Below are 27,970 nucleotides of genomic sequence, written 5' to 3'. Positions count from 1 at the left end.
CAAGCTAAGGAAGGAAGTAGGGAGGAGGCAGATCACAGCTATGACTTTTATGATGTGCTTTATGGTTTCCAAGCCACTTAAAGTCCATTATTTCCTCTGATCTATATAGTAGATTTTCCTTTAGAGATGGAATCATTGTCCACTTTAAATCTTCTGGATGAAAACGAAATCACTCACAACATAACTCATTTGCTCAGGGCCCCACTGGAGATGGCAAAGCTGGGGTTTGGTTCCAGTTTCCTCTGAGTCCAGTTCCTGTGACATATCCTAGAGGCACTGGATGCTGTTCCCTCACTTCTGAGCAGATGCCCTGCCTTGGGGTGTGTGAGAAAGCTCATTCTTCCTGCTTTTCTTCACTCCCCCGACCCCAGCAACTTCAGCCCCGAGGAACAGCACAGAGCCGGTGGCTGACTGGGGCAAGGGTCAAGCTAACTCTGAACTTCAGGCTCAACTTCTCATTCTCTGGAGGCCTGAAGGTAAATTTTTGCAGAAGTGAAGTAAAGAAAATAAACAACTCAGCTCTGGCCAACTGTTCTCCAAGGCACATCCGTTTTCCTAAAAGACAAAAATATGAGTACCTCCTTTGGTTTGTGCCAGCAAGGACTGAAATCTTCCACCACATCTTGCAAAACCTGAGCAAATCGCAGGCCTGCTTGGCCCTGAGCCTTTACGCACTCAGCTTATTTAATCACGACCACCTGGGGTAACCTAAGCCCAGTGAGGTCATTCCACAATCACACACTCCAGTACCTTCAGGACTCAGACAGTCGAGCAACGGTGAAGAGGCAGGCTGTGGATGAAGCAAGTGAGCAGCCAAGGTTGACCTATAAATGTGGTCTAGCCAAAAGTCTTACAAAAATCCATTAGCAAACGGTAAGGACAAAAGCAAAACTCTGTGTTTACCTCTCTCAATTTTCAAAAAAAAATGTTGAAAGTTAAAACAAAGTAAATGTCAAAGCAAGGTTTTTCAAGTATGAGGCATCTTTTCCCTATGTCAAGTATTCCCCCATCATGACCGGGAATCTTCCTGCCAGGGTTCCCCATGCAGGGCCAACCTCATCTCATCCCACCTGTGTTTGCCTGCTCTAGGCTTCCCCCAGCCCCTCCTCTTCACGATGCCTTCTTGCCCAACTTGGGCAACAACACCCCACAAAAGACTATCATCATCTCTCTTGTGAGTGTTTTAATAGCTCACTTTCTCCCTAATTAATATATGTTCATGGCAAAAATGAAAAAAGTGTGAAAAGTATAAAAATATTAAAACATATTTTAATCCCCAAATCCAGAAAAACCCTCGTTAACATCTTACATAGTTCCTCACTATCTCAGTAAAGATTCTCCTGGATATCATCAGTGGGATTACCCTCTGAAGTTAATTGTGAGCACGACTTTTGCTACTTTTTGCTTTCCCATGTAATGAAATATTCTTGGAAAATGGTTAATGCAGGATGCCTCTATTTTGTACTCTGCCTGTAACCAGTTGTTGAGAAATTCAGAGTTTCAGATAGACTGAAAACCACAATCAGAAAACTAACCAATCTGATCGCATGGAACACAGCCTTGCTAACTCAATGAAACTACGAGCCATGCTGTGTAGGGCCACCCAAGACAGACAGGTCATGGTGGAGAGTTCTGACAAACCGTGGTCCACTGGAGAAGAGAATAGCAAACCACTTCAGTATCCTTGCCTTGAGAACCCTATAAACACTATGAAGAGGCAAAAAGATAGGACAGCGAAAGATGAACTCCCCAGGTAAGTATGTGCCCAATATGCTTCTGGAGAAAAGTAGAGAAATAACTCCAGAAAGAATGAAGAGATGGAGTCAAAGCAAAAACAACACCCAGTTGTGGATATGGCTGGTGATAGAAGTAAAGTCTGATGCTGTAAAGAGCAATACTGTATAGGAACCTGGACTGTTATGTCCATGAATCAAGGCAAATTGGAAGTTGTCAAACAGGAGATGGCAAGAGTGAATGTAAACATTTTAGGAATCAGCAAACTAAAATGGACTGAAATGGGTGAATTTAACTCAGACAAACATTACATCTACTACTGTGGGCAGGAATCCCTTAGAAGAAGTGGAGTAGCCATCATAGTCAACAAGAGTCCTAAATATAGTACTTGGATGCAATCTTAAAAATGACAGAATGATCTCTGTTCATTTCCAAGGCAAACCACTCAATATCACAGTAATCCAAGACTATGCCCCAACCAGTAATGCTGAAGAAGGTGAAGTTGAACGGTTTTATGAAGGCCTACAGGAACTTCTAGAACTAACACCCCCAAAAGATGTCGTTTTCATTATAGGGGACTGGAATGCAAAAGTAGGAAGTCAAGAAATACCTGGAGTAACAGGCAAATTTGGCCTTGGAGTACCGAATGAAGCAGGGCAAAGGTTAATAGAGTTTTACCAATAGACCGCACTGGTCATAGCAAACACCCTCTTCCAACAACACAAGAGAAGACTCTATACATGGACATCACCAGATGGTCAACACCAGAATCATATTGATTATATTCTTTGCAGCTAAAGATAGAGAAGCTCTATACAGTCAGCAAAAACAAGAACAGGAGCTGACTGTGGCTCAGATCATGAGCTCCTTATTGCCAAACTCAGACTGAACTTGAAGAAAGTAGGGAAAACCACTTGACCATTCAGGTATGACCTAAATCAAATCCCTTAAGATTATACAGTGCAAGTGACAAATAGATTTAAGGTATTATATCTGATAGAGTGCCTGAAGAACTATAGATGGAGGTTTATGACATTATACAGAAGGCAGGGATCAAGACCATCCTCAAGAAAAAGAAATGCAAAAAGACAAAATGGTTGTCTGAGGAGGCCTTACAAATAGCTGTGAAAAGAGGGGAAGCAAAAGGCAAAGGAGAAAAGGAAAGATATACCCATTTGAATGCAGAGTTCCAAAGAGTAGCAAGGAGAGATAAGAAAGCCATCCTCAGTGATCAATACAAAGAAATAGAGGAAAACAATAGAATGGGAAAGACTAGAGGTCTCTTCAAGAAAATTAGAGATACCACAGGAACTTTTCATGCAAAGATGGGCACAATAAAGGACAGAAATGATATGGACCTAACAGAAGCAGAAGATATTAAGAAGAGGTGGCAAGAATACACAGAAGAACTGTACAAAAAAGATCTTCACAACCCAGATAACTGCGATGGTATGATCACACACCTAGAGCCAGACATCCTGCAATGCAAAGTCAAGTATGCCTTAGGAAGCATCACTATGAACAAAGCTAGTGGAGGTGATGGAATTCCTGTTGAGCTCTTTCAAATCCTAAAAGATGATGCTGTGAAAGTTCTGCACTCAATATGTCAGCAAATTTGGAAAACTCAGCAGTGGCCATAGGACTGGAAAAGGTCAGTTTTCATTCCAATCCCATAGAAAGGCAATGCCAAAGAATGCTCAAGCTACTGCACAATTGCACTCATCTCACACGCTAGTAAAGTAGTGCTCAAAATTGTCCAAGCCCAGCTTCAACAGTACGTGAACTGTGAACTTCCAGATATTCAAGCTGGTTTTAGAAAAGGCTGAGGAACCAGAGATCAAATTCCCAACATCTACTGGATCATCAAAAAAGCAAGAGTTCCAGAAAAACATCTACTTTTGCTTTATTGACTATGCCAAAGCCTTCGGCTGTGTGGATCACAACAAACTGGAAAGTTCTTCAAGAGATGGGAATTCCAGACCACCTGACCTGCCTCCTGAGAAATTTGTATGCAGATCAAGAAGAAACAGACATGATCTGGACATGCAGCTAGACATGGAACAACAGACTGGTTCCACATAGGGAAAGGAGTACATCAAGGCTGTATATTGTCACCCTGCTTATTTAATTTATATGCAGAGTACATCATGAGAAACGCTGGGCTGGATGAATTACAAGCTGGAATCAAGATTGCTGGGAGAAATATCAATAACCTCAGATATGCAGATGACACCACCCTTCTGGCAGAAAGTGAAGAAGAAATAAAGAGCCTCTTGATGAAAGTGAAAGAGGAGAATGAAAAAGTTGGGTTAAAACTCAACATTCAGAAAACTAAGATCATGACATCCAGTCCCATTACTTAATGGCAAATAGATGGGTAAACAGTGGAAACAGTGACAGACTTTATTTTGGGGGGCTCCAAAATCACTGCAGATGGTGACTGTAGCCATGAAATTAAAAGATGCTTGCTCCTTGGAAGAAAAGTTATGACCAACCTAGAGAGCATATTAAAAAGCAGAAGCATTACTTTGCCAACAAAGGTCTATCTAGTCAAAGCTATGGTTTTTCCAATAGTCATGTATGGATGTGAGACTTGGACTATAAAGAAAGCTGAGCACTGAAGTATTGATGCTTTTGAACTTGAGAGTCCCTTGGACTGCAAGGAGATCCAACCAGTCCATCCTAAAGGAAATCAGTCCTGAATATTCATTGGAAGGACTGATGATGAAGCTGGAACTCTAATACTTTGGCCACCTGATGCAAAGAACTGACTCATTTGAAAAGACCCTGATGCTGGGAAAGTTTGAAGGTGGGAGGAGAGGGGACAACAGAAGATGAGATGGTTGGATGGCATCACTGACTTAAGGGACATGAGTTTGAGTCAACTCCCGGAGTTGGTGATGGACAGGGGGGCCTGCTGTGCTGCAGTCCATGGGGTCACAAATTTCAGACATAACTGAGGGACTGAACTGAACTGAACTGAATTGAAAAAAAAAAAAAGAAATTGGCTTAAATTGCAGGAAATGAAAAATTTGTTTTAGATGGCACCAGATCAGCCATATTATAAATACCCAAAATTCTCCTAGAAAAATCCATATTTTGGGATAAAACTGCACCCTTAGAGTCAGGATCCAGGATTACATTACTGGTTCCATCAGTAACCAGCTCTGGGCTCTGAGTAAATTGCTTATTTTCATCACCATATACAATTTTCACTTGTCAAACCTGTGAAGTAATTGCTCTCCTAAGTACTATATATGGCTGATCAAGGATACCAGTAAAAAGGAGATTTGAGTGTGATTTATAAGTCATGAAAAGGAGTGCTACCTTATTTCAAGGCTTCATCCTGCATTATGGGAAACACAGACTTTCTTCTTGGTGCATGTACTAACTCACCATCACTGACTAACCAGATCAGTCACTAGAAGTGAGAGCATTGACCTAGGGTTTTTGAGAGAAGATCTTCCTAATCTTATCTCCATGATTCAGTGATATTTCTGGAAATTGAGGACTCAGACTCTTGCCTTTCATGAAGATATCTGCTGCTTTGTTGGATCGAAAGGGAAAACTTAAATGAAGAAAAGAAAATATATGTTTGCATAACACCTTTGTAATCTCCCCAGCTGTGCATGTCTCCTAATTCCACACCTGACCTTCTTTCCAAGAGAAGGGAGGGTGCTTTTTCACACCCTATTCCTTCAGGGAAACTTTCTTTATAAAGTGCTGGATCAGGTATGAGGCAAAGCAACTGAGCCCTAAAAACGGGAGTCTGGTGGGAATAAACCTGACGGCAGTGCTGACACTTTAAGTCAGTGGATTTTCCGGTTTCTATTTCCGTTTCTGCTTCGCTAGTCCTCATTTAGTCACAGCTGAGGGGATCCCCAAATTGCTAGCTTGGTCTGAATCACTCTTCTTGGGCAGAAAGAAAGATAGTGAGATCACCTGACTGCAATACTGGCTCTAATTTCCCCCCTCTCCCCAAACCCCCATCATTTGCAGTGTGATTCCATAGACCTTCCCATAAAAATCGTGCTATTTGCCCTTTCCCTTGAACTGGGGCTCACAGTATGGCCTGCTTGGGCACCAGAATGCAGTGGGAGTGATGGTCGCCAGTTCCCAGCCTGGCCTTTGGGAGGCACTGTGTGCTTTCTTCCCTTCTGGGGTCTTGTCTTCTACATGCACACAAGCTAGATGGGCTAGCTTGCTGGAGGAGGAAACTTGGAAAAGAGCCCTATTGTCCCAGCTGATGTCATCCTAGATCAGCCTTCAGCCAGCTGACCTCCCTAATGGGCAAGAGAGGCCAGCTAAGAACAGTGGAGCTCTCAGTTCAACTGTAGCCTTGTGAGCAATAACATACACTTATTGTTCTAAGTCATTGAGTTTGCCACCTTTGTGATGCAGCAATGTAACAATTGATACATATGATATGAATTTAGTGAATCTTAAAATGGAAGGGCCTTTAAGTAGGAAAATTCTAAGTGTGTTAGGGAGAACACTAGATTAGAACTATATATATAACCAACAAGGACCTACTGTATAGCATAGGGAACTATACGCAATATTTTGTAATAACCAGTAAGGTGGAAACCTAGAAAGAAAAAGATATATATGTATATATAACTAAATCTTTACCATGTGAGCCAGTAGCTCAGCTGGTAAAGAATCCGTCTGCAATGCAGGAGACCCTAGTTTGATCCTTGGATCACAAAGATCCCCTGGAGAAGGGATAGGCTACCCACTCCAGTATTCTTGGGCTTCCCTGGTGGTTCAGTTGGTAGAGAATCTGCCTGCAAAGTTGGAGACCTGGGTTTGATCTGTGGGTTTGGGAAGACCCCCTGGCAGAGGGAGAGCATGGCAATCCACTCTCGTATTCGTGCCTGGAGAATCCCCATGGACAGAGGAGCCTGGTGGGCTGTAGTCCATGGGGTCACAAAGAGTTGGACATGATTGAGCAACTAAGAACATAGCTAAATCACTTTGCTGTACACCTGAGACTAATACAATATTGTAAATCAACTATACTTCAACAAAAATTTAAAAGAAACCAGAAACTTGAGTCTTCAGCCCTTTTATGCCAATTCCTTGGGCACATGACCTTGGATGAGAAATAACTTTCTCTTAATCCTAATTTCCTTTCACTGAGAAAGGAGATACTAATCGTTTTCCTAACTGTTAATAATCGGGTTGCTGTAAGTATAAAATAAAATAATTTGCTTGCAAATGAAATCTGTAGTAGGAAGGATGTGTTTCAACTCTAAATAACAAAAAATACAGTGAAGCAATAAAAATTATAACACTTAAGATAAAACAGCTGAAACTCTGCACTATAATAAGAAACATAAAGCTCTTGTAGGCAAGAAGTCTACGCTTCCCAAGTGGTGCTAGTGGTAAGAATCCACCTGCTAATGCAGTAGACTTAGAAGATATGGGTTCAAACCGTGGGCTGGGAAGATTCCCTGGAGGAAGGCATGGCAATGCATCCAGTATTCTTGTCTGGAGATTCCCATGGACAGAGGAGCCTGGCAGGCTATAGCCCATAAGGTTGCAAAGAGTCAGACATGACTGAAGCGACTTAGCATACACCAAGGCAGACAAGAAGTCTGGAAGGTTTTCCAACATTTTCATGTCTGCTTTCATATTAAAAAGTGACTTGTGCAAGTGAGCAAAGGTGGCAGAGAACCAGAGAAAGAAAGAAGATCTAATTGGAATCAGTCCAGATACATGCAGGACAGTGTCCTATAGCAGAAAAGCCTGGGCTCTGTATCATGCCTACATGGGGTCAATTTCCAGTCCCTCCCTTTCTGTGCCTTTGTGGCATGATCAATAAGATTATACTGTCACAGAAAGTCAATGTCTATTTAATTTAACTTAATGATAAGAAAATTGTTGTGAAATTCAGAGCATTCACTCACTGTAGCATTTAGTTACTTTCTTGGGAGACGTTTCTAGGAAGTGCATAGGCTTTATTTGATAAACCTGGTGAACACTGAGTTCAGTCTCTGCTCTGTGAGCTTTATGACTATAGATACCACAGTTGACCCTGTTGAGCTGCAGTTTCCTCCCTTATCCCCAGTGTGGTGACTAGAATTTGGACCTTGTAATTTTAAGGTTGAACACATGGTCCTTAAAAGTTGCACTGGTTTTTTTCCTACCTAATCATTGTCATATTCTCAGGGCTGCATAATTGACACATAATAGGTGCTTAGAAAACATTTATAGAATTAAGGATTTGGGAAATTATTTAAAATGATCTCAGTAACATACTTAACTCATTACCTGGTAAATAAAAGACTTTTCCTTCCTCATTTCACAAAGTTATGAGTAAAACACCACTTTGGAACTGGCTGGCTGGGAAACATGAGAGAAAGAGTTTTCTCTGCATTCTCTTTCATATATTTCAAGTTATACACCATGTAAATGTATTAACTAGATGTGTAAAGGATGCTGTTATTCAGTCACTAAGTTGTGTCTGACTCTTTGCGACCCCATGTACCGCACTACACAGACTTCCCTGTACTTCACCACATCTCAGAGTTTGCTCAAACTCGTGTCCATAGCATTGATGCTATCAAACCATCTCATTTAAAAAAGTAAAAGGACCTCTTCAGGAAGAACATATTATAGATAGAATCTCATCTACTTAAGCCCATGGCACCTAGAGTCATTTGTAATGCCCATAATGATAAGAAAACAGTCCCTTTACTGGAACCTCTCCTACCCCTTCTTAGCAATTAGCTTTATGTTTTTGTGAATGGGAAGCACTAAAAAGATCTCGGAATACTTTAAGTTCTATAAAGATGGCAAGTGCCCAACCTTCTTTTGTGGGTACCAGGCAGAGGCTAAGTTCCTCTCCCCAAAGTTCCTAGGGACCGAACAATTTAAAGCTGAAATCTCCATCAGAGTCAAGCCAGGGCTTAGGATATAAGAGAGTGAATCCTGGTGATGCTCAGCCCAGGGAAACCTGCAATGCACCCACAGCAAGAGTGAGTCATGCTAGGCAGGGCTATCTAGAGACATGCCAACTAAAGCAAAGCATCATAGGAAGAGCAGGGCTGAGAGAGCATCAGAAGAAGGGCTGAGAGAGGGACTCTGGGTTCCCACACTCCTATTTCCAGATACTCACCTATTGAAAAAGGCAGAAAGGATTCCCTTTTCTTAAACTGTCCATTTTCCAAGAAATGCTCTGGATTGAAGGTGTCAGGGGTGGCCCATTCTGCAGGGTCCCTGTGCAGTGCAGTCAGATTGGTCACAACCACGGTTCCCTGGAGAAAGCAGGAGGCTCATGAAAGACATGACACACACAGCAGATGTGTGCCGAGGGGCAGCAGTCCCCCAGGCTCCCACATCAAGGCTGATCGAACTTCTTCGGCCTCCCCAACCCTGTACCTGCTGAGCTCAACCCCTAGGACCCTGCTCTTTGCCATGGAACAGCTTACAATGATGGACTGGAATTGTCTGCTGGGAATTTTATCAGCAAAATGTGACTACTCTTAGTGCAGAATGGGAAGATGTGTGCATTAATGAGAGAATAATGTGACAGTGGGCAGGCAGTTCTGGACCAAAATCAACCCCGTTGCTCAGTGAAGTGGTAAATACGGCAGCCTCCCCAACATGAAAAATGTCTCATTCATCTGTTTCTCCCATTCTCTTCCCTCCATTATCTCACACATTCCAGAGAAGGTTTAATAATACAATCAGGTCACCTAGTGGAAAGAACTGCTATTCTTTCCAGCTTGCAGCAAGAAACCCAAGAGTCCTCCTTAATGGCCCCCCACCTTTACTTCATTCTGCCTTCATTCCATCCTTTTCCAGCCTGGTCAATTTTCCTTGAAATTCCTCTTGATTCTATCACCACCATGTTATTTCCCCCCACTGTCTGGTCCAAGATACTACCTTGGTTGTCCACACTCCTACAGTAGGCCTAACTATAACTCTATATCCTCTTCCCCCTTCAAAGTGCTTCACACACGGAAAGCAGAGTTAGCTCTTGAGATGATTTAGTTATGTCCCTCCTAGCCACCCAACACTCCTGGAACTTGATAAAAACCCTCCAAATAGTTCTCATCACTCAGATTAAGGACCTATCACCAGCCCTCTGTCTGAGTCATGGTCCTTCTGCCTGCACTCCCACTATATCAAGCCTTTTTCAGTTTCTCAATCATACCACTGCTTCCCATACCTTTTTGCATGGTGGCCTCTGGGCATCTTCATGCCAGTGACTACTCACTAGAGCTGCCAGTGCCAGGGTCTTTGTCCCTGCCGTGAGCCCCAGCTGCCCCCTGCCTCTGCAGGAGACCTTCCAATATTAGTAGGTAGGTCTGGTCCAGACTCTTATGAGGTCACTGCTATTTTTCCATGGGTCTCAGTATGCACATGACCCAAGAGTGGAGTTGATGCTTCCTTTAGTCCAGTGGAATTCCTGCAATAAAAGGCTGCTGACATTCAAAGCCAGATTCTTGGGGGCTCCTCCTCCTGATGCCAGACCCTCAGGCTGGGAAGATTGCCTTGGGGCTCAGGACTTTTGCTCCTGTGGCAGAACTTCTATAGTATAATTGTTTTCCAGTTTGCAAGTTGCCCACCCAGTGGGTAAGGGTCTTGCAGAACAGTACTTAAAAAAATCTTACAAAACCAATCTCTTGAGCTAGGATGGTTCTCTGGAGCTAAGTGAATTGCTGTGAATATGTGAAGATCACCTGTAATATCATCTAGACCTCAGAATTCATCCATAAGATGGTCAATCAACAAGAAAATAGTAAATGAAATCACTGCAGGAATAGCTGCTTCTCCAAGGGCTGCAGGGACCATGACCAAGGCGAGCCCAAAGCATAGGCTCTTCTGGTTTTATCTTGAAATCAACACCAGGTTCGACACACAAAGAGGGACTCAGACAAACTGAAATGGATCCATGGAAATGGACTAAGGTGTCGAGAAAGCAAAACTGTGAATGTGCAGTGTGCAGAGAAGGCACTAGTAGGGACAGGAGAGCTGATTGCTGAGATCCTAAGAGTGATTGGCAGAGCGCAGAACTGCCTTTGTGAGGACAGGGAACTTAACAGGGTCCTACCGAGAACAATTTAAGGAGCTTCTTTTAAAGTAAAGCAAGTCCTGTGGAGAAAACATGGTATAGCACAAAAAAGATGAGCCTGGGGCCCAGAACACATCTATTTCTTTAACCCCACTCTTGTCACTTTGTACACCAGAGATTTTATGCGAGATCAGTCAGCTCTGAACCTTCATTATAAATTTGTTAAAAAAAAAAAAAAAGGTAGAATTATTCTGAGGACTGACTAAGTTGAAAGAACCTATATAGTCCATAGTACATGATCACTGCTTAAAAACCATTGGTTCTTTCACTCCTGTGAGATTCAATGTGCACAGGCTTGGATCGATCCCCTTGTGATGTAGGCCCATCAAGGGACTGTAAGTCAAGGCTGGAAGCGATACCTGTGGGGATATTATGTTAGAAACACCAGTTTAATGTGATGTTGGCCCAGGAGGTCTCAACTGTCTCTCATATTTCAACATTCTAAACCCCCAGGATTTTGAAACAGAATTTTCCAAAATAAGTCTGGCAGGTCCCTATCCTGTGAAAAGCTCTCCCATGGCAAAGAAAAGGACCTCATGGCAAAGTCTGACTGAGAATTGCTGCCTGCTGTTTCCCCACAAGAATTAACAATGCACGTCAGGCAGTAAAAAGAATGAGAAATCTCATAGCAGAGAAAAGCCAGGCTTTGTCTGAACATGTTTGACGTAGGAATCCCCCTTCTCCTCTAGAACAACTATTAACATTTATTTGAACTAATATTCTAAAGACCCCATGTAAAGAAAAATATCTAGAATTACATCAGTGGTAATATATCTCCCCTGTCCAATTAAGTGTTTCCCTAAGACAAGAAAACACATCGCATTTGCCATTGAGATTTCCATCATTTACAAATATGAGCTTGGAGATCTAAGGTTATTGGTGTGAGCCTCTAATTACCTTGGGCAGGTGGTAACCAGCCAGGGTGGTGTCCACTGCCACCTCCCGGGGCACGTTCAGAGGGATAATGTTCCCCATTCGCAGCACCTCATGGATGACAGCGTTGGTGTAGGGCATGGACTCTCGAGCAGCCGTGCTTGGCTGTTGTGATTGGCCAAGTACCCTGTCAATCTCAGCTTGGACTTTTTCTGAAAAAAGCAGAGGTGGTTCTATTATTCTGTTTTTCCATAACTCTCCTTGAGCCTGGTTAAGTTAAGGAATGAAATAACCAGCATCAAAATGGCTATCTTAGGCTCTCCAGACTAGCTTCTCAGGGAGGTATGAAAGTGGGAAGTGGGCCCTGGTGTGAGACAAATTAGGTGGAAAACTTTTGCTAAACAACATTCCTGCTGCAAGTTCCTAAAGCTGTGGGAGCCTCAGGTTCCTCTTATTAGTGAGGGTGAACCAACATTCCCTTTAGGAATATTGAGACATTGATGAACTAATTTATGGAAGCATACTGGCCTGGCCCAGCCCATCCACTAATGAGCTCACCTTGGATTTCGGGGTTAAGGGCCATGTAGAGCAGCCCCCAGCGCAGGCTGGTTGAAGTTGTCTCTGTTCCAGCAAGGAAGAGGTCCAAGGTGCTGTAGATGAGGTTTTCTTCACGGAAACTTGAAGCATCACCTCCCTTATGCTAGAAAATACAGTGATTATTGGTTTATCCAGATGGTTCTTAGTTGCCACAACATAGGAGGCTTCATCCTAGTGAGAACATGGGAGGAGAGATTCCCCCAAGAGAAATGACTTTTCCTTTGACCATCTCAGCAGGCAGAGGCTTATTATTGCAGTATCATTAGCATCTTCCTGCGCCAAGTGCTGGGAACTTTTGTCACCTTGGAAGGATGAAAATTGAGAGAATCTTTTTACTTCCATATTTTGGGAGAATCTATTATTATATTGGAAATATAATAATATTTGTGTTCCAATATTAGCCACACCTTTCACTATATGTACAACTTGACCAAGTTACTAAACCTCTCAAACACTCTGTGTTCAGTATTCACTCCTCACTTGGCATTATGAACTATGTGAGATGGAAAGGTCATGTAAGAAATCCTCAACAAATGTTTGCATTGATACCAGAAAGAATAAAATTAATTTCTCTAAAGTACAATTCTCATAATCCCCCATCGACATCCTCCTTAGGTTAACCTTCCCTGATTCCAACAATCATTCCTCATGGCACTCCAGCGTCTTTACCACTTTCCTACAGGAGCTTCAACGTGTCAGTGTTCCTCTGTGTGCCTGCACACCTTATAACACGTGAAGTCTCCTCCTCTCAGGAGGAATCAATACTTCTATTAATGGTATAACAATAAGGTGAAATAAGAGAGGAGACAGAAAAAAAAATTCACCATTCTTTCAACTCTACAAGTTGAAAATGAGTCAAAAATGATGACACTGATGCAGTGATGAGTGTTAACCACAGGGCTTAATATGTTAAAGGACCTATATCCAATTTGGCCTTTTCCCTGCATCTCACAGACAATATTTTAAAGTACATGAAATAGGGAGGAGAGAGGAAGGCAAAAGTCCTCCACTTGAGACTAACCTTTGACATCTGACTCAGCTTCACTTATACTCTGCGCTGGGGAACTGGGGAAGGAGTAGGGGACTGGACATTGGTACAAGTAATAATGAAACAATTCTTCTTTTCCCTATTGTGTACAGGTCTTTCAGATATGGGTAGAGGACAGAAATAGACTATCAAAAGGCAGTATATGTGGGCTTTCCAAAGATCTCAAGCTGAATACTCTTAAACCAGTATCTTTATTTCAAATGTATCATCAATTCTGAGCTAATGATATTCCTAAACTCTGAAATAGTGTCTCTATTTTTCCAACCTTGTGCTAGGCTGAATAATGACCCACAAAAATGTCCATGTCCTAATCTCTGGAATGGGTAAATTTTTTTTGACAGATGGAACTTTGTAGATATCATGAAATTAAGGATCTTGATATGGATTATCCTAGCCTGCCCATTCGGAGAAGGCAATGGCACCCCACTCCAGTACTCTTGCCTGGAAAATACCATGGATGGAGAAGTCTGGTGGGCTGCAGTCCATGGGGTCGCTAAGAGTTGGACACGACTGAGTGACTTCCCTTTCACTTTTCACTTTCATGCATTGGAGAAGGAAATGGCAACCCACTCCAGTGTTCTTGCCTGGAGAATCCCAGGGATGGCAGAGCCTGGTGGGCTGCCGTCTCTAGGGTTGCACAGAGTCGGACACGACTGAAGCGACTTAGCAGCAGCAGCAGCAGCGTGCCCATTGTAATCAGAAGAGTATAAGAGGAGACTGCTGCGAAGTTGCTTCAGTCGTGTCCAACTCTGTACAACCCCAGAGACAGCAGCCCACCAGGCTCCCCCGTCCCTGTGATTCTCCAGGCAAGAACTCTGGAGTGGGTTGCCATTTCCTTCTCCAATGCATGAAAGTGAAAAGTGAAAGTAAAGTCGTTTAGTCGTGTCCAACTCTTAGCAACCCCATGGACCTCTGCCTACCAGGCTCCTCCGTCCATGGGATTTTCCAGGCAAGAGGACTGGAGTGAGGTGCCATTGCCTTCTCCAATAAGAGGAGACAAGGAGCAAATTAAGAGAAGACGCAAGGACAGTGGAAAGGAAGACATTACATCAATGGCTTTGAAGACAGAGGAAAGGGGCGTGAATTCAGGGGTATAGACAGCCTCTAGATGCTGGAAAAGCCCATCAATGGATTCTGCCCTAGAGCCTCAAAAGAGCCAGCCTGCCCCAACCTTGAGTTGATAAATGTTGGTTGTTTTAAGCCACCAAGTTTAAAATAGTGATCTCTTACAGCAGCAATAAGATATTAGAATCACCTCATTTGCTCTTTAAGAACACTACTCAGGAAAACACTCAGGTTCCTTCACCTTTTCTATTTCCTGGAGATAAGCATCAATGAAGTCTCTTGCTTCAGCAGGATTCCAGTCTCTCTTGTGGTTTTCAATCATTTCGGCAACAAACATTTTCAGTTTCTCCAAATTACTAAAGAGGGTTTGGTGGGGACCCGGAACGAAATTCATTATCCTTGGAAAGACACTGTAGAGCTGATGGAGAAAACAAAACAGTCAGGGAGACAAGGAGGTGCCTGTTTTCTACTTTTGAAGACGAGGAAACCATTGTATCTCTATATGTATTTTCTTTGCTTACATTAACCCTTGGAATCACCCTTGTCTCATCTTCTCTGTCACACCCCTCTTCTTTCCCCTCTGGCAAAGCATTTCAGCACTCCATCCAAAATAGAACCATTTTCAGACCACTTCTCAGTACTCCATGTGTTTGTCATTCTAGGACAAAGCCCCAATATTTCTTACCTAGGTGCTTTAAGGCCTCCCAAAAATTTCCCTGATTCTGTCCTCAACCCCTTTCCCAGTCTATTTTCCACTGAGCTGCCAGAGAGATCATTTAACAGTTTAATCAGATCATTTCACTATTTATCTTTCAATCCTCCAATGACTTTCCATGACATTTAGAGAAATTCTACATCATTCTCCTGGCCTGGAGCTCCACATGAGCTGGCCTCTTCCACTCCTGTCCCCTCTTCTGCTATCACTCGCTGCCATCTTACTCTCTCTTGGTCTTTCTAGTCCAGCTCCGTTGGTCTCTGTGACAACGTCAAGAATGACAACGTTTAGTTTTTCCATTCACTATTCCTTCAATGAAGATTGGTCTTCCTCTGGAATTTGTATAATTCTAGCCTTTGTTTCATTCAGGTTGGCTCTTGCTTGGAGATATCTTACCTGATAATCCTATAATGCAGTACTTCTGGAATCTCTTCCCATTCCCTTTTTTTATATTTTTTCATGACATTTTCCTCTAATATGTGTGTATATATCTTTGTGCATGAAACACCTCTTTCTAGCCAGCTAGTTAGTTATGTTAAACATAGATATGTGTTTATCTAACTTACCATTATGATGTATTCTTAATGCGGATAAGATATTTTTAATAAAATTAAGTGTATTTTGGACATATTTTCCCTAAAAATATCTGGTGGAAAACAGATAGCCCAACATAATGGAAAATTGCCTAGACTTAAAATGAAACATACATGCCTTTGAATATTAGCTCCACTGCTTTCTAGATATAAGGCTTCAGGAATAATAATAATGACAATAATGAAGATGATGATGTAATTTGTCTGGGCTTAGTATAATCCGCTGCCATTGGGGCACCAGAGTTATTTTCCTTATTCAATCACATGAGATCTATTCCACACTTAACACACAGCCAGTGGATCACTATGTGAATATGCTTAAGCATTCCCATATCTACTTGCACACATTAGGATGCTCCATTTCATCTTTAAAGGGTTGTTGTAAAAATTGAAATAAAGTATATGGAATTGTCAGTCATACTGCCTGAGCTATTTTGGGTCTCTAAAAAATGTTTATTACCCCCTGCCTCACTGCCTCATCCAACCTTCTCAGGAATTTCTTTTCCCTGGGAATAGTCAACACATGCTCACTGAGGTCCCAGACTTCCTAAGTTCTGTCTTAATGGGAAGGAAGAAAATGGAATTACTGAATGGAGGGGTTACCATGATTAGAAGTGACAATAAGAAATGTTGTTCAAAAATAATACTGACAATAATAATCATAGTAGCTCACATTCATTATGTCCGTTTTCTGTGCCAGGATTCATGCTAACTGCTTTATCAGGTTAGGTGAGGTTCATAAATCTCCAGGCAATGTTACTTTTAAAAAATGATTACAAGTAAATCCTCCTTTACATATACAAGGGTTTACCCCAACACTTAGGGCTGATTTTCCCCTAACAGTGCCTTCCAGATACACAAAAGGGGCTGAGAGGCCAAGCAGATGAGCAGAGCTTTTGACAGACTTACAACCCTAGCAGGGCAAAAGGAGATGGCAGGGACTACCAAGGACAGGGTGAGGGTTGAATCCCTTAAATCCATATCCTAGACATTTAGAAAACTGGTAGGAACAAGTGTGGATGGGCATGGAAATAGACCAACAGGTGGAAACCATTAAGGGTTTTTACATACAGGTGCATATGCGAGAGAAATGAGTGGATGTGTCCACATGAACCGGAGAAGGCAATGGCACCCCACTCCAGTACTCTTGCCTGGAAAACCCCATGGACAGAGGAGCCTGGTAGGCTGCAGTCCATGGAGTCGCTAAGAGTCGGACATGACTGAGCGACTTCACTTTCACTTTTCACTTTCATGCACTGGAGAAGGAAATGGCAACCCATTCCAGGGTTCTTGCCCGGAGAATCCCAGGGACGGTGGAGCCTGGTAGGCTGCCATCTATGGGGTCGCACAGAGTTGGACACGACTGAAGCGACTTAGCAGCAGCAGCAGCAGTCCACATGAACAATAAAACAGGAATGTTCATGGCAGCTTTATTCATAACATCCTCAAATTAGAAATCCCTCATATGTTCAATAAATCTGCAAGCATTATTCAGGAGAATAACAATCAGTGGCACCTGCATGCAGAGGAAAACTACACAGAGCAAATTAGAAGACCCAATAAATAAATTTCAAAACAATGAGCTGAGTTAGAGCCAGGCACAGAAGCATACATCTGAGGATCACAGACGTGTGGGACTAGGGAGGGACATGGGCAGAAGGGACTCAAAAGTGATGGCAGTATTCTGTTTTTTAAGGAAAAGAATGTAGTGTATACCTGTATGTCATGTAAAGTACTGTACTTTATACAAATGTTAGTAATGTTAATTATCAATAGTAAATATTTGACAATATTATAAAAAACATTAAAGTCAACAGATGGATTTCAAACAAGTTTGTGCTGAAGTCAATTTAAAAAGGTTATCTTTTAGCTACAAAGGAAAGGAAGACCCCATCTAATCTGTGACAAACATCAACCTAATATCTTTATGCAAGATAGGAAGTGACAACTGCCTCACCTGGCAGCACAGTGACGTATGCAGATTTAAGACCTCATCCAGCAGCCTCAGCAGCTCCCGGAACTGACTATCCTGGTAGTCAAACCGCTCCCCGAAAGTGATGGAGCAAATAATATTGGAAACGGCATTGTTGATTATGAAGTGAGGGTCGAAAGGCTTTCCTGGAGGAAGAAGAAGAGATGGAGCCTTCATATTGGATTGCTTCTATTTTACAGAGATGCTGCTCTGTATGACATATGACACACTGACTATAGAACCACCTACGAGACTGTGACCCCAGGGTCTGACACTGGGCCAGTACTTAGTCAATGCATGGGAAGTCAAACTGATGACCAGGATTTAAAACCAATATGTTTACTACCCATCTTTGTCTTAATTCATGAGCCCCATGAGGACAGGTCACGGTTAGCCGTTCCCTGTTATCCCCTCAGCACCCTACACAACTCTGGGCTCAGGAAAGGCAGGTAGGCACTGATGAACATCTGGTTAGTGAATGTATAAGCACAGTCCCTGCACCTGTCCTATGACATGCTCACCATTCTCCTCTCTTATCATCTGGATGAGGTAGGAGGCCTCCTCCTGAATGCGTTCCTCTAAGCTCTTCTTTCCTAAACCAAAGTTCCTAAGAGTTGTCAGGGCAAACCTTCTTTGTTCCTTCCATATGTGGCCACTGGACATGATCAAGCCTGGGAAAAGAAAGCCAACATTATGAAAAAAAGCCAACAAGACCCATGATGTATCAAAAGGATGAAAAAAGGGCTTTAAGGTGCTTGAAACTATTCAGAGAAATAATTTCAAACCAATTGATATAATGGATTGAATTTACTGATTGCTTGCAATGCCGTGCACATTAGCATTTGTAATGCATTCTGGCATTTAGTATTCACTCTCTGATATACTTCTATATATATCACTATTGCCAAACCACTACCCCAATTTTGCTGATGAGAAAATTGAGGCACAGGAGATAAAAGTACACTCTGCAAGGTCACAGAGTTGGAGCAGCAGAACAGGCATTCATTTTCAAGCCTGCCTGACTGATGCCCATGCTTTGATTACCTGTCACATACTATATTTAAGTATTTGTTATGCTACATACTAAGTATGCACTAATGGACTAGACAAAACCAAAACTCATAAGGAGAAAGTGCTTAAAGATCCTAAAAAGATGAATCACCCAAGAAAACAAAGAATTGTGAATGTGTGCAGAAAGAAAATCACAGGCAAAGGATAAAAAATCCATCATGAGGTGTGCAGAGAACTTCATTTATTTTATAACACAGGTGAGACCACCACCCTCTCAATTCTTCATTCCCATACACTCTTCCACTCCTTCTAATATCTCCCTTTCACTTCTACCACCTTAGTGAAGCGGCCCTCCCTGCTGTTCAGTCCAGGATCCTTTTCAGCCTCATGCTGATGTGTCAACAGCACGAGATGCTTTTTTCTTGAAACACTCTTTTCCAGTGGTGCCCAGGACACCACACTCTCCAGACTCTTCTGCTAATTCTCTGACTTCACAGAAATCATCATATCTTAGGTTAACTTATCTCCTATCAAATTTTGAAATGATGAACCTTTTCAAGCTTGGGTCAAAGCCTCTTCTCTCCTTATCCTTATCCTCCATTTCTACTAAATCTTATCAACTCCAAATATTTCAAATGACATCTACTGATGTGAATGTCTGTATCTGTGCAGACATGTAACCAATTTTCTGCTTGACTCTCTTGGCTTCACTTTCAGCATATTCATGACTGAGTTAATGATTTGCTCCATACAACTCACCACCCAGGCCAATGAACACCTTGTTCTCCTCCACATCTTCCTTTTTTCCTTTACCTACCCATTTGGGTGTCTACCTCATTCTCCTTCCATCTAGGTCACCATGTCCTATTGCATATGCCTCCTGAAGAGCTTAAATCAACTTGTCTTCAGTCACTCTCCTAGTGTAACCTACTAGACTACCATTTCTTGCCACTTCCCTAGTTCAGGCTACCACCTCTTCTCACTTAAAATTCTACAGTAGTCTTTTGCTCCTTTTATTCCATTCTTGACATTGAAGCTTAGAGAAGTCTTTAAAACTTACCATGTAAGTATGTTGATCCCTTTTACTACTTAAACATTCAGAAGCCTGCATTGTTATTAGGATAAAAAGCAATATCCTTAAACATGAACTATTTCTGGACAAACTTAGCATCTTCATCTTCATTTAATTATCTCCATTTAAACCCTGTTCTTCTCACACTGGACACCTTTCAATTCCTCAGTTCACTGTCCATTTACCCATCTTAGAAACTTTTCATATTCTATTCCCCCTAATGGATTGCTTCTTCATTTTATTACTTGTTATTTACTTCCAATAGCTTTTCCTGAGTCTCAGGACCAGATTTGATACCCATACTAAGTGAACCCTGCTCTTATCTTCATAAAACCGAGGCATTAAATTTTAGCATACTTGATACTGACTCTCTTAATAACATGTAAATTACACAAAAATCAAGAATTTTTTCTGTTCTACTCACTACTCTGTCACTGGTGCCTCTAGTCCTAAGTTCTCATGGCAGATAATTGAGTGAATGGATGTAGAATAATGGGTGAAGTATTTCAAAGAGGGATTGAGAAATACCTGAAAAAAAATGGTGTAGAAGTATAAAATTTTTGTAGAAGTATAAAGTTTTTCATTTAGAATTTTGAAAAAGTAAGTTTATTTAGTGATCATTCTAAGTACTCATGCCAAACTCTTTTAACATAGATAGAAGGCTTGAGATACCTTTGGAGCACAGCCTCAAAATAGAGCATAAGGAACTGGAGGCAAGAAGGGATCACTTAATCAACAGGAACAAGCTGATCCATATCCGTTTTCTAGGGGAAGAGATCTGAGCGGGAAAGCAGAAAGAGAGCCTGAGGATGCATTGCCTTTTCTCTGCTTAAACAACACATCACATTCACTGAGTGATGAGGATACTTATTTATCAAAGCATCCAGAGTGAGTTCATGCAGGTGATGTCGCTTCCCCCAAATCTGTGACATTATAGCTGACTCTGCCAGGTGCCCTGAGGGGGTGCCTTCAACAGGGAAATGCGGGCACTCAGGTTCCTTATGAGGAGCTTGGTCCCTGGGATTGTTGGAGATACTTTCACAGACCACAAGAATATCAAACACACGCTAACCAATGCAAGAACTTACCTTTAGTGTTAAAGATACGCTCCTGGAGAGGCATTACAGGACGTTTGGAAAAGTTTTCGCCTTGGTGGACAAGTGCTTCTTTAATTAAGGGTAATCCAGTTATAAGAATAGAAGGAAATGTACCAAAATCCAAGCTAAAAACATTCCCATATTTCTTCACAAACTGAAAAATAGCAGAAGAGTTACAGTTACATATGCACATCCTGTGTGTCCTGGAATGGAGGGTATGTAGAGCTGAGGGAGATTATATTGAGGGGAATCTGTGTGTGTGTGTGTGTGTGTGTGTGTGTGTGTATACCTTTGCTGTTGGAAATACTTCTGCCTGTTTCCATTTCTCTTGCTGTCAACTTGACTTCAGTTCAATCCACTAGAGGATGTAGACATTCATTATAAATATTCATCCATATGTTCACCTTACTTGGATTGAGTGAGCATATGTATCCTGAGAATAAGGCATAAGGATACAATAAAATAAGCGAGGTCTCTAACCTCAAGCATCTTAGACTCTAGTGAAGCGAGAGAATTCAGCCCATGTGACTCACCAGAGAAGGCAGAGATGTGTTTAGTGAATGTCTGGGGTAGAAAGCATGGACTTCGTAGTAAATCATATCTGTTTAACCACAAGACAGTGTCCCCTTCTTCCACAGGTTCTAGGTGGCAAAAAATTCATTACAGGGCTAGGGCCAGTCATAGACAAGAACACACTAGCTGGAGCCATGCAAACTCTATGCTTGGCTAGCTGTGAGATCTCGGAAACGTTGTTTCACTTTTTTTTGGAGCCTCCACTCCCCCTGTATAAGAGGGAGAAAACGATTTTTCGCTTACAGTTTCTGGGAGGGGTAATTCCCTGGCTGTCCAGTGGTCAGGGCTTGGACTTTTAGTGCCATGGATACAGGTTTAACCCTGGACGGGGAACTAAAATCTCACAAGCAGGGCAGTGTGCTCTCTACAGCCCCGAAAAAAGGGGAAAGAAAATTTCTGTGAGGAAGAAAGAGAACAACAATGGGAAAGACAGTTTGTTTTCGATACTGGCAGACAGCCACTCTAGACTCTGGGGAATGCATGGGCTCCGTGAGCAAAGGAGCACAGGTGCACTTGCTCAAGGGGCAGACAGGACAAGAGCAAAGGGAAGACGTACAGGGGAAAGGCACCGGTGGTCACAGCCAGCCACACCCACTGGGTGCCACGCTAACCACCCTTCACCTTTTGTCTCATTTCCCTCACACCACCCTATGACGGTGTGTACTCCCTATTAGGGAAGCTAGACCAAATATATCTTTTTTTGAGTGCACCACATTGCTGTGGGTCCTTAGTTCCCTGAATAGGGATCGAACTCGTGCCTCCTGCAGTGGAAGCGCATTTTCTTAACCACTCATCCATCCACCCTATGGCAGTAATGATATTATTTATGTTTTAGTAAGGAAAATGAGTCATGGAGAAGTAACTTAGCCAAAGTGCCAAAGATATTAAGGACTGGAGGTATTTGTAAGATTTAAAGACAAAGACATAAAGCTGGAATAGCACTGGGAACTTAGAGTTTACTGGATGTGACAGCAATAAACTGAGAATGAGAGTAATGGGGCAGGGAGAGGAGAGAAAGAGAGTGCGAGTGAAAGGAAGAGTGTCTGGGTGTGTCACACACACATAAGGGTCCTGGGGCTGGGATAGGTTCCTGGAAAGAATACCTCTCACCTGTGTAAGGAGATGGGCTACAAGGCCAGAAAGGTACTATGAGCTAGACCAAGGACGTCTTAATGTCAAGTGAAACACTTTATACCTTGTTTTGTTTGCAACTAAAAATTGAATAGGAGAGGTAAGGTGAGTGCTTAGTACTTGAATTTTGAAGGCATACAAATCCCTTTGTATCCAGCTTCCACTGGTTATTTTCTATGTGACACTTAGTCAAGTTATTTAACTTCTCTCTGTCTCAGTTTCCAAATATATAAAATGAGGGCTCTTACAAATTCTAATCTTTAGGATTCTGGGGTTAGTAATCAAAATACTAAGGTTAATAATAAAATTATGTACTTTTATTGATATATTGGGAGTGTATTTTAGCAAAAGATTTCTTGTAAGATACTGATAAAGAAATGGAGGGGAAGTGGGCAGAGTGTGTATGAAGGGAGCCCATGCAGCAAGCAGGCCAGACAAGTGATGCCTCATTTGCAATCAAAAACTTTTTGTTCTTGAATTGGTTACTATAAATGTTTGAAGAGAGGGGGAGGGAGGTAGATATATAAACTGAGCATCAACTGTATGCTAGGCACCCTGGCAGTAGGCTGATAATCCTAATTTTTTTCTTATAACAACTCTATAATGTATGCCCAATTTTCAGAAAAAGAGGCACAGAGATAATAGTGCATAGCTGATGGGCATAAAGTAGGACTGTTTCTAATTTGCTCTGTATGTCTCATCCTTAAAGAAAGCATGGACACATTCTCTCTCTCTTCTGCTAAGTGATGGAACTCCCTAAGGATTAACTGGTCACATTCAGTTCAGTTCAGTTCAGCTGCTCAGTCGTGTCTGACTCTCTGCGAACCCGTGAATCGCAGCATGCCAGGCCTCCCTGTCCATCACCAACTCCCGGAGTTCACTCAGACTCACGTCCATCGAGTTGGTGATGCCATCCAGCCATCTCATCCTCTGTCATTCCCTTTTCCTCCTGCCCCCAAACCCTTCCAGCATCAGACTCTCTCCCAATGAGTCAACTCTTTGCATGAGGTGGCCAAAGTATTGGAGTTTTAGCTTTAGCATCATTCCTTCCAAAGAACACCCAGGGCTGATCTCCTTCAGAATGGACTGGTTGGATCTCCTTGCAGTCCAAGGGACTCTCAAGAGTCTTCTCCAACACCACAGTTCAAAAGCATCAATTCTTCGGTGCTCAGCCTTCTTCACAGTCCAACTCTCACATCCATACATGACCACAGGAAAAACCATAGCCTTGACTAGACAGAACTTTTTGGCAAAGTAATGTCTCTGCTTTTGAATATGCTATCTAGGTTGGTCATAACTTTCCTTCCAAGGAGTAAGCGTCTTTTAATTTCATGGCTGCAATCACCATCTGCAGTGATTTTGGAGCCCAGAAAGATAAAGTCTGACACTGTTTCCACTGTTTCCCCATCTATTTGCCATGAAGTAATGGGACCAGATGCCATGATCTTAGTTTTCTGAATGTTGAGCTTTAAGCCAACTTGTTCACTCTCCTCTTTCACTCTCATCAAGAGGCTTTTTAGTTCCTCTTCACTTTCTGCCATAAGGGTGGTGTCATCTGCATATCTGAGGTTATTGATATTTCTCCTGGCAATCTTGATTCCAGCTTGTGCTTCCTCCAGCCCAGCATTTCTCATGATGTCCTCTGCATATAAGTTAAGTAAGCAGGGTGACAAGTACAGCCTTGACGTACTCCTTTTCCTATTTGGAACCAGTCTGTTGTTTCATGTCCAGTTCTAACTATTGCTTCCTGACCTGCATATAGGTTTCTCAAGAGGCAGGTTTATTGTGATCCACACAGTCAAAGGCTTTGGCACATTACTCCTCACTTAATTTCACGTGAATCCAATGGGACGTGAGTAGAGGTGATGTGGGCATCTTCTGGGTCGTGTTCTTAAAGGAAAGTTGCTTCTCACCACCTCTCACTTTCCCCTTTTCATGGCGCAGAACTTACACATGACACTGTTGCAGGGCCAGAGCAACAAGACAGAAGCACTGTGGTTTTAGATGACCTTGTGGAGCAAAGCAGCCTTCCTATCCTAGTCTTCCTACCTACATCTCAACCTACTTGTGAGTGACAAATCAATTTCAGTCTTTTTACACCACTGTCTTTTGGAATCTTTTTGTTACAAGCAACTCTATATAAACCCTTATAGTGCATTTAACCAACTTATCTACCATTTCCCCTTCTTAGTCCAATAAGAAATTTTTCTTATTTACATAAATGTTTCAATAATAAGCCAGACAGCTATGGTAGAGAATGTTGAGAAAATGGGGGAAAAACCATGCCAAACAAATCAGCCAGTTTCTTCACTGCCTTCTTATTTTTAGCTCAAGTCGCTTCTCCAACTTAAAATCTCCTGTCCACTTTACTCCACAGAGCCACTTGCCTCTGTTCAAGTTCAGCCAAGTTTATTTCAACATTCAATGGAGGGTATCCCCATGGATTCCCATTCACAATGAACCCACCTAATGACATCTCATTTGGTTACCAAAAATTTATACCACACATTTCACCATATACTCTTCTTGTATTATACCTGTCATATGATAAGCACTTCTTAAGTGTCTATTGGATAAGTGCAACCCTGAACAAAATCAACTATCTGCTAACTATATCATGAAAAGTCAAGTAGCATAAGTAGAGACCAGATTAAGATTCAAGTCCTTCTTTGGCCATTTTCAGTGTTGAGTAACTTAGACAAATCACTTAGTTTTCAGTTTCCTCAGCCTTAAAATGGAGAAACAACCTCAGATGATACAATAAGCTATGTATGCATAGCACATGAACTTTAGAGCAAACACTTAAAGCACCAAACAAAGAAACGTACTATAAACACTACAGTTAAATTAGAAAGGAATTCTTAAAAATGCTCAAGTGACCCACAAAAGACCGGAGAGGAGAAACAGAAGAACAAAAAACAAAGTGAACAATAGAAAGTGAATAGTAAAATGGCATACTTAAGTGTTCACACATCAAAGCGAAAGTCTCTCAGTCCTGTCTGACTCTTTGTGACTCCGTGGACTATACAGCCTATGGAATTCTCCAGGCCAGAATACTGGAGTGGGTAGCCTTTCCCTTCTCCAGGAGATCTTCCTGACCCAGACATCAAAGCAGGGTCTCCGGCACTGCAGGAGGATTCTTTACCAGCTGAGCTACCAGGGAATCCCTCAAACATCAAAAGCGACCCTAAATACAAATGATCTAGATTCACCAATTAAAAGAGATATTGGCACCATGAAAAAATGACCCACCTATATGTTCTATATAAAAACTCATTTCAAGTATAATCATATAAGTTGGTTAAAAGTGAAAGAATGGAGAAGCATATAGTATGCAAATCCTAATTAAAAGAAAGCTGGTGTGGCTCTATTATATCAGGTAACATTCAGGCAAAGAAAATCTTCAGGGATAAAGAAGAACATGTAATAACTAAAGAGCCAATTCACGAAGACAGTGTAACAATTTTAATGTGCATGAGCTAAATAAAAAGAGCTGCCAAATATATAAAGTAAAACTATCAGAACTGATTTGACACATAGATGAACTTCTAATTATAGTTGGAAACTTCAACATGCCTCTCCTAATAATTGACAGAATTAGTAGATAAAAATTCACCAAGGGTATAGAAGCACTAAACAACGCACTCACCTCTTCAAGTCTATCTGATCTATAGTACAGAATGCTCCAACAACAGCAGAAGACATTATTTCAAGTATGCATGGACTCCATTTTAGGTCATAAAACCAACCTGTACATATCTGTTCAAAGTTGAAATACAGTATATGTCCTCTGACCCTAATGAATGCCAACTGTAAATCATTAACAGAAAGAAATCAGGAAGATCTTCCAATACTTGGAAATTAAACAGCACAATTCTTGAAGAAAGGCACATAGTCAAGATGCAATGTGAAGAATTTGTTTAAAAAACATCCTGTAGAAAGTTTATAAGAAAACCAGTATTTGAGCAAATTGTGGAATATAAATACAACTATTTTTAAGTAAGTTTTTCTCTAATGTGTTATTTTATTTGTTCTGAAACTAATCTGATTAAAACATATATATTATTTTCTTCTCCTCTATATGTAATTAAAGCACTTAAAAAGAAAAATGAATCATTAGACCAGGTTGTAAAGATGTCTTAGCCTCTTGGATAATAATCTTTGGGCCACTATCTTAACTAACCTTTGAAAGAACAAAGTGCACTTCAACTAAATGTGTCTTCCTGTGATAACACATAATTTGGTTTGATTTAAGGGGCAAATTTCCGTTCTTTTCCCGGCATACCCTTAAAGAAGGGATTTGAAGTAAACTATATGTGACCAAGAACTTCAAGATCTAGTTTCCAGGCGACTTTGAAGCCTCTTATGTCTACTATTCATATAATGTTAGACAGCATTCAGTTTGGTTCTAAGGTAACAAATGTGGTTAATTGTTTATAAGGTCCTCTGCCTATGATTTTTGTTTTTATAACAGTTTAGGACATCACAACAGTTCTTGAATCATACATCATCATTACCCAGTGAATTCAACATGTCAGAAGCAGATACAAACTCCCTAAGTTTAAGAATAGAAGAGTATAATGACTTTGGTTCATTAGATTTATAAAAAATACTATGAACATAACCCTTTAAAACTGTTTTGACAAGTCATCTGTTGTTGGCAGCATTTATATAAAAACAGTAGATTTGGAAATATATATTTAGCTTTATCATATGAAACTATATATATTTCCACATAAAGTACTTTTCTCAGAATCTCCCGACACTCATGTACAATATTTGTGGTAGACATTTTCTAGATAGCTTTTTCAGATGAGGTTTTTTAAAAGCAATCTTGAAAAGGAATGCATTAACTAAACGGGACAAAAGGTTCTTTTTCTTTGATGAGAGCTAAGTCCTTCCTCAAAAAGTTTCTTATATTCCAGTAAATTAAGTGTAGAATATTCTCATCACTCTTGCTGCTAATCAAGACATTAGCCATATAATACAGAATTATGCAGTGCCTTCATAGCTAAAACTTTTATACTGCACTTTTTAAAAGCATTTATTTTGAGGAAGGGAAAGGGGCATATGTCTGAATATGGATTTGAAGCTGTATATATTTCCTGTCATTCTACAAAGTGACTTTGTGAAGCAAAATTTTGCTAAATGTTAAACTCTGAAGTTTAGTATACCAGATAATTAAAATACTGTCCACTAACTAGTTCATAGACTTTAAAAGTAAAATACGTACGACTGTTAAAACAACATGAAGAAAATTTCATTTTTGTCTAATTGCAATTAAAAGAAAATGTTAAAATATTAAAATGAAAATAAAACTAATACTTTCCAACCAAAGAAAAAAAAAAGAAAGGCACAGGTTTAGAATCTTAGCATCTTGGCTTTAAAATTCTATATACTCATC

At 41.2% G+C, this 27,970-nt stretch overlaps 1 protein-coding gene across 1 annotated transcript in view; it reads right to left on the bottom strand.

Moving 5' to 3' along the window:
* Positions 1–32: 32 nt before the first annotated feature.
* The window catches only part of LOC133245119 (cytochrome P450 2J2-like), a 33,610-nt gene continuing 5,672 nt past the window's right edge, over positions 33–27,970 (bottom strand). Inside the window, exons 2-9 of the mRNA XM_061413062.1 lie at positions 20,854–21,016; positions 18,204–18,353; positions 17,668–17,828; positions 14,644–14,820; positions 12,251–12,392; positions 11,717–11,904; positions 8,858–8,996; positions 33–555 (exon numbers count right to left, since the gene is read on the bottom strand). Coding sequence (XP_061269046.1) covers positions 377–555; positions 8,858–8,996; positions 11,717–11,904; positions 12,251–12,392; positions 14,644–14,820; positions 17,668–17,828; positions 18,204–18,353; positions 20,854–21,016 — 1,299 coding nt within the window. The 3' untranslated portion in view covers positions 33–376. The remainder of the gene's footprint in view (positions 556–8,857; positions 8,997–11,716; positions 11,905–12,250; positions 12,393–14,643; positions 14,821–17,667; positions 17,829–18,203; positions 18,354–20,853; positions 21,017–27,970) is intronic.

The sequence above is a fragment of the Bos javanicus genome, chromosome 3 (genome assembly GCF_032452875.1).
Source record: "Bos javanicus breed banteng chromosome 3, ARS-OSU_banteng_1.0, whole genome shotgun sequence".
Taxonomy (NCBI): Eukaryota; Metazoa; Chordata; class Mammalia; order Artiodactyla; family Bovidae; genus Bos; species Bos javanicus.
Note: the sequence above shows the minus strand (reverse complement) of the source record. Positions and strands in the feature narration are given on the sequence as shown.